The sequence below is a fragment of the Trichomycterus rosablanca genome, chromosome 5 (assembly GCF_030014385.1).
Source record: "Trichomycterus rosablanca isolate fTriRos1 chromosome 5, fTriRos1.hap1, whole genome shotgun sequence".
Taxonomy (NCBI): Eukaryota; Metazoa; Chordata; class Actinopteri; order Siluriformes; family Trichomycteridae; genus Trichomycterus; species Trichomycterus rosablanca.
This window is the reverse complement of record NC_085992.1, coordinates 10,342,865-10,356,235: the sequence shown is the minus strand read 5'-3', so window position 1 is coordinate 10,356,235 and position 13,371 is coordinate 10,342,865. Positions and strand designations below refer to the sequence as shown.

The following is a 13,371-nucleotide window of genomic DNA, read 5'->3' as shown; positions in this document are numbered from 1 at the left end:
GAAACAGAACCTGAATGGCCACAAATTCACTGCAGGACACCAGGTACCCAGTGACAAGCATTTTCTCATTTAAAGCAGTCAATCCACCTTCTGCAAAGTGACTATACATTTAAAATGAATTCAGTAAATTTTGAAACAACGTCTTGCCTTCCGTTGTTTTTTATTTCGATTTGACAATGAACAGAGGAATAAATCCTGCTGTGCTCTATTAGAATTGTTTCATCTGAGATCATAGAATATGATCATTGTTTAGGGGAGTGAATACAAGGCAATGTGATAACACACCCTCAGGGGACTGTTTCCATCTATTAAAAATGCCAGGCCTGTCCAAGAACACACTGATTATTATCATATTTTATATTCATTTATATTTTTGATAATGATTACAGAGAGTTGTAACTGAGTTATTTGATTGCAGACATTTATAAATAATAATGAAAGTGTTTTATATTAATGCCCTGTTGGTAATAAATCTGTAACTTTAATTGCAGAAGGTAGTGTATCTATCTTACAGTACAGGTACCAGTGTTCCATATAGGGGATTTTATTCTTAGTTCTTCATTGATAAAATTAAAGATTTATTTCTGATATGTTCGAACATAAAGTGTGCAGGGTTTTCAGGTTTACGCAATCTGGCAACCTAAAAGCCTGGCTGTAGGCAATGAAAAAAGAGCGACAGAGCAAGAAAAGGAAGAAAAAAGAGAGAGAGAGCGAGAGAGGTCCGGAGGAGAAGGAACGGTTCAGTACAGGACGGTACAGGGTTCCGTTAATTCCCCTTTGCATTGACTTCACCTTCTCGGACAGTTCAATCCATCCACTAATCGGATTAATTGATTGATTGATTGAGCGCGCGCCTGGAATCATGGACCATCATCAGCCTCATCATTATTATGACGAAGAAACGAACGACTACATGCAGCAGGAGAACGACTGGGACCGGGACCTGCTACTGGACCCCGCCTGGGAAAAACAGCAGAGAAAGGTAAGAAATAATTAGACTGAGAGAAAGAGGGAGAGATTTTGTTCATTACTGCAGAATTCTGTGTAAGAGTGAAGTGCCAACTCTTAATCTCCATCAGCTTCGTCATCTTCTTCATCATCACTGCATACTTCTGCACTTTAGAACTGTGGGGAGTGCGCAACACTCACTACAGTAACACTCACTATAGTACACCAACACTCACTACAGTATACCAACATTACAGTAACACTCACTACAGTACACCAACATTACAGTAACACTCACTACAGTACACCAACATTACAGTAACACTCACTACAGTACACCAACATTACAGTAACACTCACTATAGTACACCAACACTCACTACAGTACACCAACATTACAGTAACACTCACTATAGTACACCAACATTACAGTAACACTCACTACAGTACACCAACATTACAGTAACACTCACTACAGTACACCAACATTACAGTAACACTCACTACAGTACACCAACATTACAGTAACACTCACTATAGTACACCAACACTCACTACAGTACACCAACATTACAGTAACACTCACTATAGTACACCAACACTCACTACAGCAACACTCACTATAGTACACCAACACTCACTACAGTACACCAACATTACAGTAACACTCACTACAGTACACCAACATTACAGTAACACTCACTATAGTACACCAACACTCACTACAGTACACCAACATTACAGTAACACTCACTATAGTACACCAACACTCACTACAGTACACCAACATTACAGTAACACTCACTACTGCAGTTCAGTACAGTACACCAACATTACAGTAACACTCACTACAGTACACCAACATTACAGTAACATTCACTACTGCAGTTCAGTACAGTACACCAACATTACAGTAACACTCACTACAGTACACCAACATTACAGTAACACTCACTACAGTACACCAACATTACAGTAACACTCACTACAGTACACCAACATTACAGTAACATTCACTACTGCAGTTCAGTACAGTACACCAACATTACAGTAACACTCACTACAGTACACCAACATTACAGTAACACTCACTACAGTACACCAACATTACAGTAACACTCACTACAGTACACCAACATTACAGCAACACTCAGTACACCAACACACATTACAGTAACATTCACTACTGCAGTTCAGTACAGTACACCAACATTACAGTAACACTCAGTACACCAACACACATTACAGTAACATTCACTACTGCAGTTCAGTACAGTACACCAACATTACAGTAACACTCACTACAGTACACCAACATTACAGTAACACTCAGTACTGTATACCAACATTACAGCAACACTCACTACAGTACACCAACATTACAGTAACACTGAGTACAGTACACCAACATTACAGTAACACTCACTACAGTACACCAACACTACAGTAACACAGCAGTACACTAACACTATGGTAAAGTTCACAACAGCAACACTCACAACAGTACTGTAACACTACAGGAACACTCAATGCAGTAACACTCACTACACTACACCACTACAGTAACATTCACAGCAGTACACTAACACTACGGTAAAGTTCAAAACAGCAACACTCACAACAGTACAGTAACACTACAGGAACACTCACTGCAGTACCACTCACTACACTACACCACTACAGTAACATTCACAGCGGTACACTAACACTATGGTAAAATTTACAACAGCAACACTCTCTACAGTAACATTCACAACAGCAACACTAACTACAATAACATTTACAACAGCAACCCTGCTACAGTAACATTCACAACAGCAACACTCTCTACAGTAACATTCACAACAGCAGCACTCACTACAGTACGGTAACATACACAGGAACACTCACTAGAGCAACACACTACAACAACATTCACAACAGTAACACTCACAACAGCAACACCCACTACAGTACACCAATGCTACAGGAACACTCACTGCAGTAACGTTCACAATAGTAACATTTGAAACAGCAAAACTGACTACAGTACTGCAACGCTCACTACAGTACAGCCTTCATACCTTAGTACCTTACATAGTGTCCTAGATATGGTTTAGATACCTGGATATACTATTCACTCTATATAGACACATATAAACACTTTTTTAGTTTGTTCATTTTAAGGTGATAAGAACCTTTAGATAAACCATCCCAAGAACCATGAGGAGCTTTTAATAACATTGTACCCTATAGGAATTCCACACTAACCCCAGAGTCTGTCCAGCTTATAACTGATGTTTCCTCCTGCTGCATCCCTATCCAGTCAATTTTAGTCAATTTTAATCAATTGCTCTGCAAACTGCTGGTCATGTGGGTAAACTAAAGCTCTTGTCTGATTGGTAAATAAAGCTTCGGCCACACTGACCCATTGTGGCTAGGATTTTGGAGGTTTTCATGCCTGTTTTTTTTTTTTTTTTAATGTACAGGTTCTTATCAGGGCTGGGTAAGTTTAGCGAAGGGCATTATTAATGGTGCACAGTAAAAACAGTAATCACTAGTGTTTGTGCTCTTATATACACTTTAGGTTTTCAGCCAGCACCATACATGGTTCTTTTGTTTGGTTTGTCATAATGAAACCCTTACATGTTCTTTTTAGAACATATCTGACTTAGATCCCTTTTCTATTAATAATGCACCTCAAAGTTCTTAATTTATTTATTTACTAAGTTAGTACTCAGTAATAAAACAGCCAATGAAGGGAAGTATGGATCGCACCTCCATGTGTCCCAGGCCACTGGAGGTTCACAGGCAGCTGGTTAAAATCCTGGCTGGTTAAAATCTTTTTAGTTTGTGTCCTATATTGCAGGAATTCTGTCAGATGTTCCCTTCAGCAATGTCCTGTTTGCACATTAATTATTGATTGGAACTCATTCACCTTACATTCTGTACAGTTATTTGGTTATGACTGTGTAGTGCACAATGAGGGTGTATTTGCATATGCACTAGGACACTACAACATAAACAACATTTTATTGGTGCATACTGCACTTCACCTGGTACGGTATCCATTATGTTATAGTCTGTATTGTGCATTTACAGATGGTTTATAACATAAAGGAAGCAGAATAAACACAAAACTTTGTCAGTGGATAGTGCAGTGGTTCTTAACCTCAGGGCTGGAACACCAAATGGGGTCACCAGAGATGCAAATGAGGTCGCTGGAAATTTGTACAGATGTATATCTTGGCAGATAAATGTAACTTATTAAATATTTCATAATAAACCAGAGCATTTGCTACATCTTTATGTTATTTACTTATTTAAAGAAAGTTTTTTTTTTATTATTATTTATTAAATTTGGCGCTTCTTGGGAGCTGAACATATTTGTTACTTGATTTGCACCAATGACTCATGTTTAGTATTTAAACGAGAAATTTTATTTGCAAACATTCTGTGAAATATCCTATGGAATGTGGAGTCCTGAATTCTTCTTTACCGACTGTCTTGTCAGGACTCGTGTTCATGACGACCCTGTGGGTGCACTTACATAGGAGATATGAAATAGCTTCTAATGAAACCTGTCGTGCACTTTCTGCCTTTTAGAAACGGATCATTTGTACCCTAAATAATTCTAGAATTCTCATTATATTAATCATGTAGTGTACTTCACATGATGAGAAACTTAAATTTTTATATATGTTTAAATAACACGATGGAGTCTTTGTTTCATAGCCTGTGTTGTGTTCTGGTATAGAAAGTGTGGACTCAGTGGTGAATGTATTTTGTGCCGGTATGTAGTGCACTTCATGTAGCCTAAGTGAATCCCCAAAGTACCTTAAAAAGCTTCCGATTGGACACTGTTCATTGTGCACTGTATTTTGTCTAAATGGTTTGGTTTTATTCCCTACATAAGCACTTTTATTTGCTTCTTTTAAACAGAATGTTAGAATACAGTTTACTAAACATACACCCTCTAATCAGTGAGGTAGTGCACAGATACAGGGACCAAAGAGTTACTTGGGACAGAGCCATTGTCTCGTCTTTTATGCAGCTTTAAGGTTAACGTTAAGGAAATTCTTTGTGTTGGTTTAAATGTCAAGCTTCGCCCCTGTAAACGCACTAATAAATGTGTGAGAGGAAGTGCAGAATGGAAAGGTATTTGGAACGAGGCCGGACCGTTAGCTCCCACACTTTTACTTTTTTCCCTTTTTGTTGAGCAGTGAGTGGAAGAAGGAAAAAAAACGAACAGTCTGTGGTTAGGGTAGGGATGGGCTAACGGGATCCAGCCTGCCCAAAAATGGAAATAACAGGCCGGCGCGGCGGCGGGGAACGCTGCTGCTTCTGCTCCTGCTGGAAAACTTTTCCCCCCGTTTCCTTTTTTTTCACTAAGTAAAAGACTGCAGACGGTCATTCCCCAAAATGATGTCATCAGCAGGGTGCTACTGAGAGAAAGGGAGTGAGTTCAGGTATGCAAGGGATATGGAGTGTGAATACTTTTACTCAGTATGGGCAGTACAAGGAACCACAGTGAACTTACAGTCAGAGCTGTATTATTATTTTTTATTATGTAAGTTCATTTTCATGTTTAATCGTTGGTTTATCACGGTGGGTCCAGTTTTTCCGGAATCACTGGGCAAAGTCCAGTAACACACCACAGACAGCATACCAACACAAAGTTTGTACCCCCTGATTTAATTCCATTTCAAATTCTCTACGGAAAACACTGTTTCTTTTATTTTTTTATGTATTGACTGGAACATATTGGATAGGGAGGTATATGGGATCCAGCCCTCCTTTTTCTATATACAGTTAGGCCCAGAAATATTTGGACAGTGACACAATCTTCATGATTTGGGCTCTGCATGCCACCACATTGGATTTGAAATAAAACAACTGAGATGCAATTGAAGTGTAGACTTTCATGTTTAATTCAAGGGGTTAAACAAAAATATCCTATAAAACATTTAGGAATTGCAACCATTTTTCTACAAAGCCTCTTCATTTCAGGGGTTCAAAAGTAATTGGACAAATTAACTTCACCATAAATAAAATGTTCATTTTTAATACTTTGTTGAGAATCTTTTGCAGGCAATGACTGCCTGAAGTCTGAAACCCATGGACATCACCAAAAGCTGGGTTTCCTCATTTGTGGTGCTTTGCCAGGCCTTTACTGTGGCTGTCTTCAGTTGTTGCTTGTTTGTGGGTCTTTCTGCCTTAAGTTTTGTCTTAAACAAGTGAAATTCATGCTCAATCAGGTTAAGATCTGGTGATTGACTCAGCCATTGCAGAATATTCCACTTCTTTGCCTTAAAAAAACTCGTGGGTTGCTTTCGCAGTATGTTTTGGGTCATTGTCCATCTGTACTGTGACGCGCTGTCCAATCAACCTTGCTGCATTTGGTTGAATCTGAGAAGAAAGTATATCCCTGTACACTTCAGAATTCATCCGGCTGCTTCTGTCTTCTGTCACATCATCAATAAACACTAGTGACCCAGTGCCATTGGAAGCCATGCATGCCCATGCCATCACACTGCCTCCACCATGTTTTACAGAGGATGTGGTGTGCTTTGGATCGTGAGCCGTTCCAAGCCTTCTCCATACTTTATTCTTCCCATCTTTCTGGTACAGGTAATCTTAGTTTCATCTGTCCAAAGAATGCTGTTCCAGAACTGGGCTGGCTTCTTTAGATGTTTTTTGGCAAAGTCTAATGTGGCCTTTACTATTTTTGAGTCTGATTAATGATTTGCACCTTGTGGTGAACCCTCTGTATTTGCTCTCATGAAGTCTTCTCTTTATGGTAAACTTAGATACTGATAAACCTACCTCCTGTAGAGTGTTCTTCACTTGGGTGGATGTTGTGAAGGGGTTTTTCTTCACCATGGAAAGGATTCTGCGATCATCCACCACTGTTGTCTTCCGTGGACGTCCAGGTCTTTTCGAGTCCCCGAGCTCAACAGTGCGCTCTTTTTCCCCCCAGAATGTACCATACTGTTGATTTTGCCACTTCTAACATTTCCGCTATCTCTGTGATGGATTTCTTTTTTTTTTCAGCCTAATGATGGTCTGTTTCACTTCCATTGAGAGCTCCTTTGACCGCATGTTGTGGGTTCACAGCAACGGCTTCCAAATGCAAATGCTACACCTGGAATCAACTCCAGACATTTTACTTGCTTAATTGATGATGGATTAATGAGGGAATAACCCATGCAGCCCATGAAATAGCTTTTGAGATAATTGTCCAATTACTTTTGGTCCCTTGAAAAAGAGGCAGCTACATATTAAAGAGCTGTAATTTCTAAATCCTTCCTCCAATTAGGATGTGAATACCTTGAATTAAAGCTGAGAGTCTGCACTTTAAGCCCATATTGATTATATAACTGTATCTTGGATATGTTTTGGTAAACAGCTAAAATGCCAAAACTTGTGTCACTGTCCAAATATTTCTGGGCCTAACTGTATGTCCTAATGTTATTACAGTAAACAACAAATCTAGGGGCATTATAATGTATCCTAAATCCTATGTAGTGCACAAGGTGTGGAATAAATAATCTTCCGCTGATACTGATACTAATGATACAGAGAGAAAAAAGTCATACATAGTAATATTGGCAAATTTTATATCATAAAATTTAACAAATTAAAAAACAAATGCTTTATCGCTATAGTTTAAGTAATAATAATATTATTAATAATAAATGCCCTATAATCGTTTGGCTTAATTCCAGTCAGTTTCTAAAATGTTTATGGACCAGTACTATCGGCCCACTAACAAAATAATTAATACTGGCACAAAGTAGTTTTATTTAATTCAGTTCTGTAGACAATGTGATTCTGGTATCCTCTCTTTCTCTTTAGTCTGTCTCTCAGGTGCTGTTGGTTGTTCAGACTTGCCCTTATAAGGCTGAGTGAGGTACCTAACATACCTTTATCCCTCCCTGCATACTTTTGCTTCCATTTCTCTCCCCTCTGTCTCTCTCCACTTCAGCCATATCAGATAACACTAACCAGCTCCATTGGCTCTCTGAACAGAGTTTAAACACTTACCTGGATTCAGCTGCTGCTCACATCACTTACTTATGCACTGGAATTCAAATGAACCTCGAATACACAAACAAGCTGCTGCTAGCAAAGAGCTGATTGTTCATTATTCAGCTGTATGAGTGGCGAGTGGCTAACAGATTTATTTTACACACAGTAGGAGCCAAAATCTGAGGCCGCACATTGAAATGCTCCTATTTTGCATTGATCTTTATTTTAACAGAATGTTTTTTATTATTAAAACAATTATTATAAAATAATCAAATAAATGCCAGACTTTTCATTTACATTTACATTTTTGGCATTTAGCAGACGCCTTTATCCAAAGTGACTTACAATACAGTATACAGTCTGAGCAATTGAGGGTTAAGGGCCTTGCTCAAGGGCCCAACAGCAGCAGCCTGGCAGTGGTAGCTTGAACCAGTGACCCTCTGATTACTAGTCCAGTACCTTAACCACTAGGCTACAGCTTGCCCTACTTTTCGGTGTTTGGGTGTTCATATTTATTACAGGAGAACAGTAGTTGCAAATGTACGAAATTAACTGAGCTTCTGACGAGGAGATCAAATCCACCTGCTGAATGACATCTGATCATCTGCATGTCAGAATCAGATTGAAGGAAATCTGATCTTCTGTTTAAAGAAGCTGACATGGTCACTTTAAATTATTGTGCTGCTTAACTTTGAATTTTTTTTAATTTTCATCAACCCTGGACCCACTGCAACCCTGACCAGGATAAGACAGTTGATTAAAAGGAAATGACCTGAATTCTGTTAATTAACAATGAACTGTTGTAAAGCTTTTAGTGATTAAATAAAATGTTATGTTAGGTTCTGAAATTAGAAACATCTGTACAGGAACCAAGATCCCACATCAGTCCCACACACAGTGATGACCTTTGACCTCAGGTCTCCAGAGCACTAGATTGCTAAGCCGGCTATGTAAGATTTAGCAGCTCTGTGGATCGCAATTAGTGAGAAAAGCTCAGGTCATGCACTATGTTATACAGTGTGTACTAGTGTACACTATATTGACAGAAATATGTGGACACCTGACCATAAGGCTATGTTCACATAGATATTTTTACATCTGGTCAAAAAACCACTGATGTTAATTATTTTGAAATAATGATGAGTTGATTGATCATACAGAGCTCCATTACCAATCAGCCAGTCACAGTTGGAGATTTAAAATAAAGAAAAAATCAACTCTAGTCCAACAGGGACCAAGCAACCAACCAAAAGCCAATTTTCAGTGAGCTTGGTTTATCAGGGGAGGAATGTGTTCTCTCTCTTCTTTGTGTTTTCTGGATGAACTTTGTTTGTAGAGTCAAATTTCCAGAGTTCAGAACCAATCTCATTTACATCAGATGCAAATCTTGTAAAGTTTTTTTACAGAGAGACACTCAGAGATCAGACACAACACAGAGAGACATAGACACAATAAGACAGAGAGACACAAAGACACACAGAGAAACACTCAGAGATCAGACACAAAGACACAAAGACAAAGAGACACAATAACACTCAGAGAGACAATCATAGATCAGACACAAACACATGGGCAGTCAAACACTGAGAGAAACAAAGACACACAAAGACACAGAGAAACATACACTCAGAGGCACAGAGAGACACACACTCATAGAGACACAGAGAGACACACACTCATAGAGACACAGAGAGACACATACACTCATAGAGACACAGGGAGACACATAGAGAGACACATACACTTATAGAGACACAGAGAGACACATACAATCATAGAGACACATACACTCATAGAGACACAGAGAGACACATACAGTCATAGAGACACAGGGAGACACAAAGACACACACATATAGAGACCAAAAGAGAGACACACAGTGACACAAAGACACACAGCGAGACTCAAAGAGACAGAGTGTATATGTGAGTGTATGTGTGTATGCATATGTGTATGTATGTGTGTGTGTGAGAGAGAGAGAGACTAACCAACTAAACTGGTTGCTATGGGAACTGCCTGAATCAGCAGGACCAGGATTCCCTGGTATGTTAACAAGTTGATGAGAAGCAGCTGTTCAACCACATATACACACACACTCACTCACACACACACACACATACCTGCACACACACACCTGCTCACAAACACACATAACAGACACATTTAACAGTCTCCACTCCTCTGGAGAAGTTTCATATACATTTTGAACTGTGTCTGTGGGAATTTGTGCCCATTTGTTCAAAAGAGCATTTGAGTTCAGGCATGAGAAGATGAGAAGGCATGCCTCACAATCAGCATTTTAATTCCTCCTAAAGATGCTTAATAGGCCTGAGGCCCATGCTCTGTGCAAGTAAAAAAACACCTGAACCTAATATCAGGTGGGGTGTCTGTATACTTTTGGCCAGCTTATGTAGTGTTCTCACAGACCTAAAAATGTAGAAATGAGACATAGAAATGAAAAAGTAGTGGTTGTATTTTCTCCAATCTGTAATTAGCTTAGTACTGTCAAACACTAGTACCATAGACCTAAACTGATGGTCTTTCTGTCTCCTTCAGACTTTCACAGCTTGGTGCAACTCTCACCTGAGGAAAGCTGGAACTCAGATCGAGAACATAGAGGAGGATTTTAGAGATGGACTCAAACTCATGCTGCTCCTTGAGGTCATCTCAGGTTTGTAACCCTGAACCTTTTTTCCTAATGATCTCTAAGACCTAGGACTGGGTTTGAGGGTGATTGTTGTTTATATGGGGGTGCTGATGTGATCAGAAGCTCTTGCTTTGTCTGTAGGAGAACGTCTGGCTAAACCAGAAAGAGGAAAGATGAGGGTGCACAAGATCTCAAATGTGAACAAAGCGCTTAACTTTATCACCAGCAAAGGAGTCAAACTTGTGTCTATTGGAGCAGAGGGTACGTAACATACACACACATATACACTCAAACACACACACTTTCCGGCCACTTTTACCACCCCTGATCGACGGGAGCCACATATTTACACCAGCAACCTGCAGAGTCTCTCAGAGATCTGTGCTGCTTTTGGAGACTCACGCTATGCACTCTGTAAACCATCCACCACCTGTGCAGGCGCATCGACTAGCCAGCAGAGGTCGCATTTTTGCAGCTGCAATGAGGAGGTACCTTGTCGACCCATCCTTCCTTAGGCAACTATGCCTGTTGGACCCCTGGCACAGTTGATAAAACCATGAGATTCAAACTGAAGAGCTTGAGAGCAGTGGTGGGATAGCGTCTCATAGCACCACGTCACATGCGTGCCCCGATAGCTGTGTGTGATATTTCAAATAATCTGTCTTTATAAATAAATGAAAATGAAAAGGAATCTTTGGGATTTGGGGGTTTTATCTCTCCTATGTTGTTGTTGTTTGTTTTTATTAGAAATTGTTGATGGGAACGCTAAGATGACTCTGGGAATGATCTGGACTATCATCCTTCGCTTTGCCATCCAGGACATTTCAGTAGAGGGTCAGTATCTCCATTCCATCCTTTATTAAATTCTAATTGCTCTCTTAATCTTTCATATTCTTTTCACATTTTCAGTTCTTATATTTTATTATTATTATTATAAACTGAGTTTCAAAACATTCCATTTACGTCACCCAAGAGCTAATGAAACTGGCAGAGTTGCTTTAATAGCAGCTTGTTGAGTGGAATGTGGTTGGTTTTCATTACTGTTGAATAGTTTAGCAGTTCTACCAGTGTATACTGGTTAATATCACTGGTCTGTGCTGGTTATTATTTTGATGGTTAAGCTGGTGGCCAGAGGTTCATATTTGCTTGGGTTTTAAACTGGTTATTTTAAAGCTAATGCTAAAGTGTGATAATTTTGATAACAGATTGCTAAAATGCTAATAGTGTGAATAATGAATGCTGATTGAAGTAAATATTTGTCAAATGAACCCATACTGTTGTAGCTCATTCTTATGATCCCCTCAGCTCAGCCCAAATCTAGAGCTAAAATTTTAATTGATAGTTCTAAGATTGCTATGTAGCTGAAATAGAAAAAGCTAATAATGCTAATATATAAAGAAACAGATAATGATATCATTAGCTAAACTGCTAATAGGTAATTAATGTAATATTTATTGTACCTTAACATTTAAACTGTTTTAGTTCGGTGATAGTGTAATAATGTGTTTGTGTGTGTGTGTTTGGTGTTTTTTTTAGAAACCTCAGCGAAAGAGGGTTTATTGTTGTGGTGTCAGAGGAAAACGGCACCCTACAAGAACGTCAACATCCAGAACTTCCACATCAGGTACACACACACACACACACACACACACACACACACACATTAGCATATTTTGCTGATTTTACACATTATTACATTTGTTGTCGCTCAGCCTCTGTTCTTCTGCAGACCAGATCAGCAGAGTATCTTTGTTGTCATGGTGATATTTGCCTGTGTGTTTGTGTGTGTGTGTGTGTGTGTGTGTGAGCGAGAGAGAGAGAGAGAGAGAGAGACAGAGAGGAAAACAGTTTGAGGAGTGTGTGTGAGATGTAGAAACTGTAGTTTTCTGCCAGGTCTGATCAATATCTGATCTATCAAAATGTAGATCTGATTAAATGTGTGGGGCATAGCTTCAGCAGAGCTTGGTTTATGCAAATTAGTGTGGCTGCCACAAATGCCCAGCCAATAAGGTGCTGACTTCACAGAATTTGATTCAGACAAAAACTAGCAGACACGCCCACATGCTGAAAGCAGCAGAGATCTTGTGTTCCAGTTTTGATCCTGCCAAAAGTATGCAGACACCTGACTAGTTGAGATTGTTGAACATCCCATTACGAAAACTCGGAACATTAACAGGGTGTTGCCTACTTTGTAGCTTTAACAGCCTTCATTCCTGTGCATAGGCTTTCCACATTAGTTTAGAGTGTGTCTGTTGGAAGTCCGGCACTGATGTTAGACGATAAGCCGTGATTTGTGATCATCATTGCAGTTTCATTCGAAAGTGTTAAATTTGGTTAAAGTCACAGCTTTGTGCGGGTCACTGGAGCTCCTCCACACTAAACTGTGTGACCAACACCTGAACCAAATAATGAGGGGTCCACATACTTTTATGTGGTAAAAAGGCTGCTTATGTTTTAGTATTGTTCTGTGTTTGTTACTGGAAAATCATCTTGTATGTGAGGCTGCAAATAACCAATAATAATATTCTTTCTTTATTGCGGTTCTCTTTTTGTCAATCTCAGCTGGAAGGACGGTTTGGGATTCTGTGCCCTTATTCACCGGCATCGACCAGAACTCATCGATTATGGCAAACTGCGCAAGGTGAGCCACATCTTCAAAACACTACAAATGCTTCTTCAGCAGTTTCCACAGCTTTAACACTAACACACATCCTTCAGCATAAACCTGAGAACTTCTCATGGTTAGACAGTGTTAGATTTTAAAG

General features: G+C 39.4%; 1 protein-coding gene across 4 annotated transcripts in view; it reads left to right on the top strand.

The window, feature by feature from the left end:
- The first annotated feature begins 730 nt into the window (after window positions 1-730).
- Window positions 731-13,371, top strand: part of actn1 (actinin, alpha 1) — a 30,080-nt gene continuing 17,439 nt past the window's right edge. For all 4 annotated transcript variants that reach the window (XM_062995665.1, XM_062995661.1, XM_062995660.1 and 1 more), the window contains exons 1-6: window positions 731-982; window positions 10,516-10,630; window positions 10,748-10,867; window positions 11,354-11,440; window positions 12,143-12,230; window positions 13,169-13,247. In XM_062995665.1, the coding sequence (XP_062851735.1) occupies window positions 863-982; window positions 10,516-10,630; window positions 10,748-10,867; window positions 11,354-11,440; window positions 12,143-12,230; window positions 13,169-13,247 (609 nt within the window). In that variant the 5' untranslated portion in view covers window positions 731-862. The remainder of the gene's footprint in view (window positions 983-10,515; window positions 10,631-10,747; window positions 10,868-11,353; window positions 11,441-12,142; window positions 12,231-13,168; window positions 13,248-13,371) is intronic.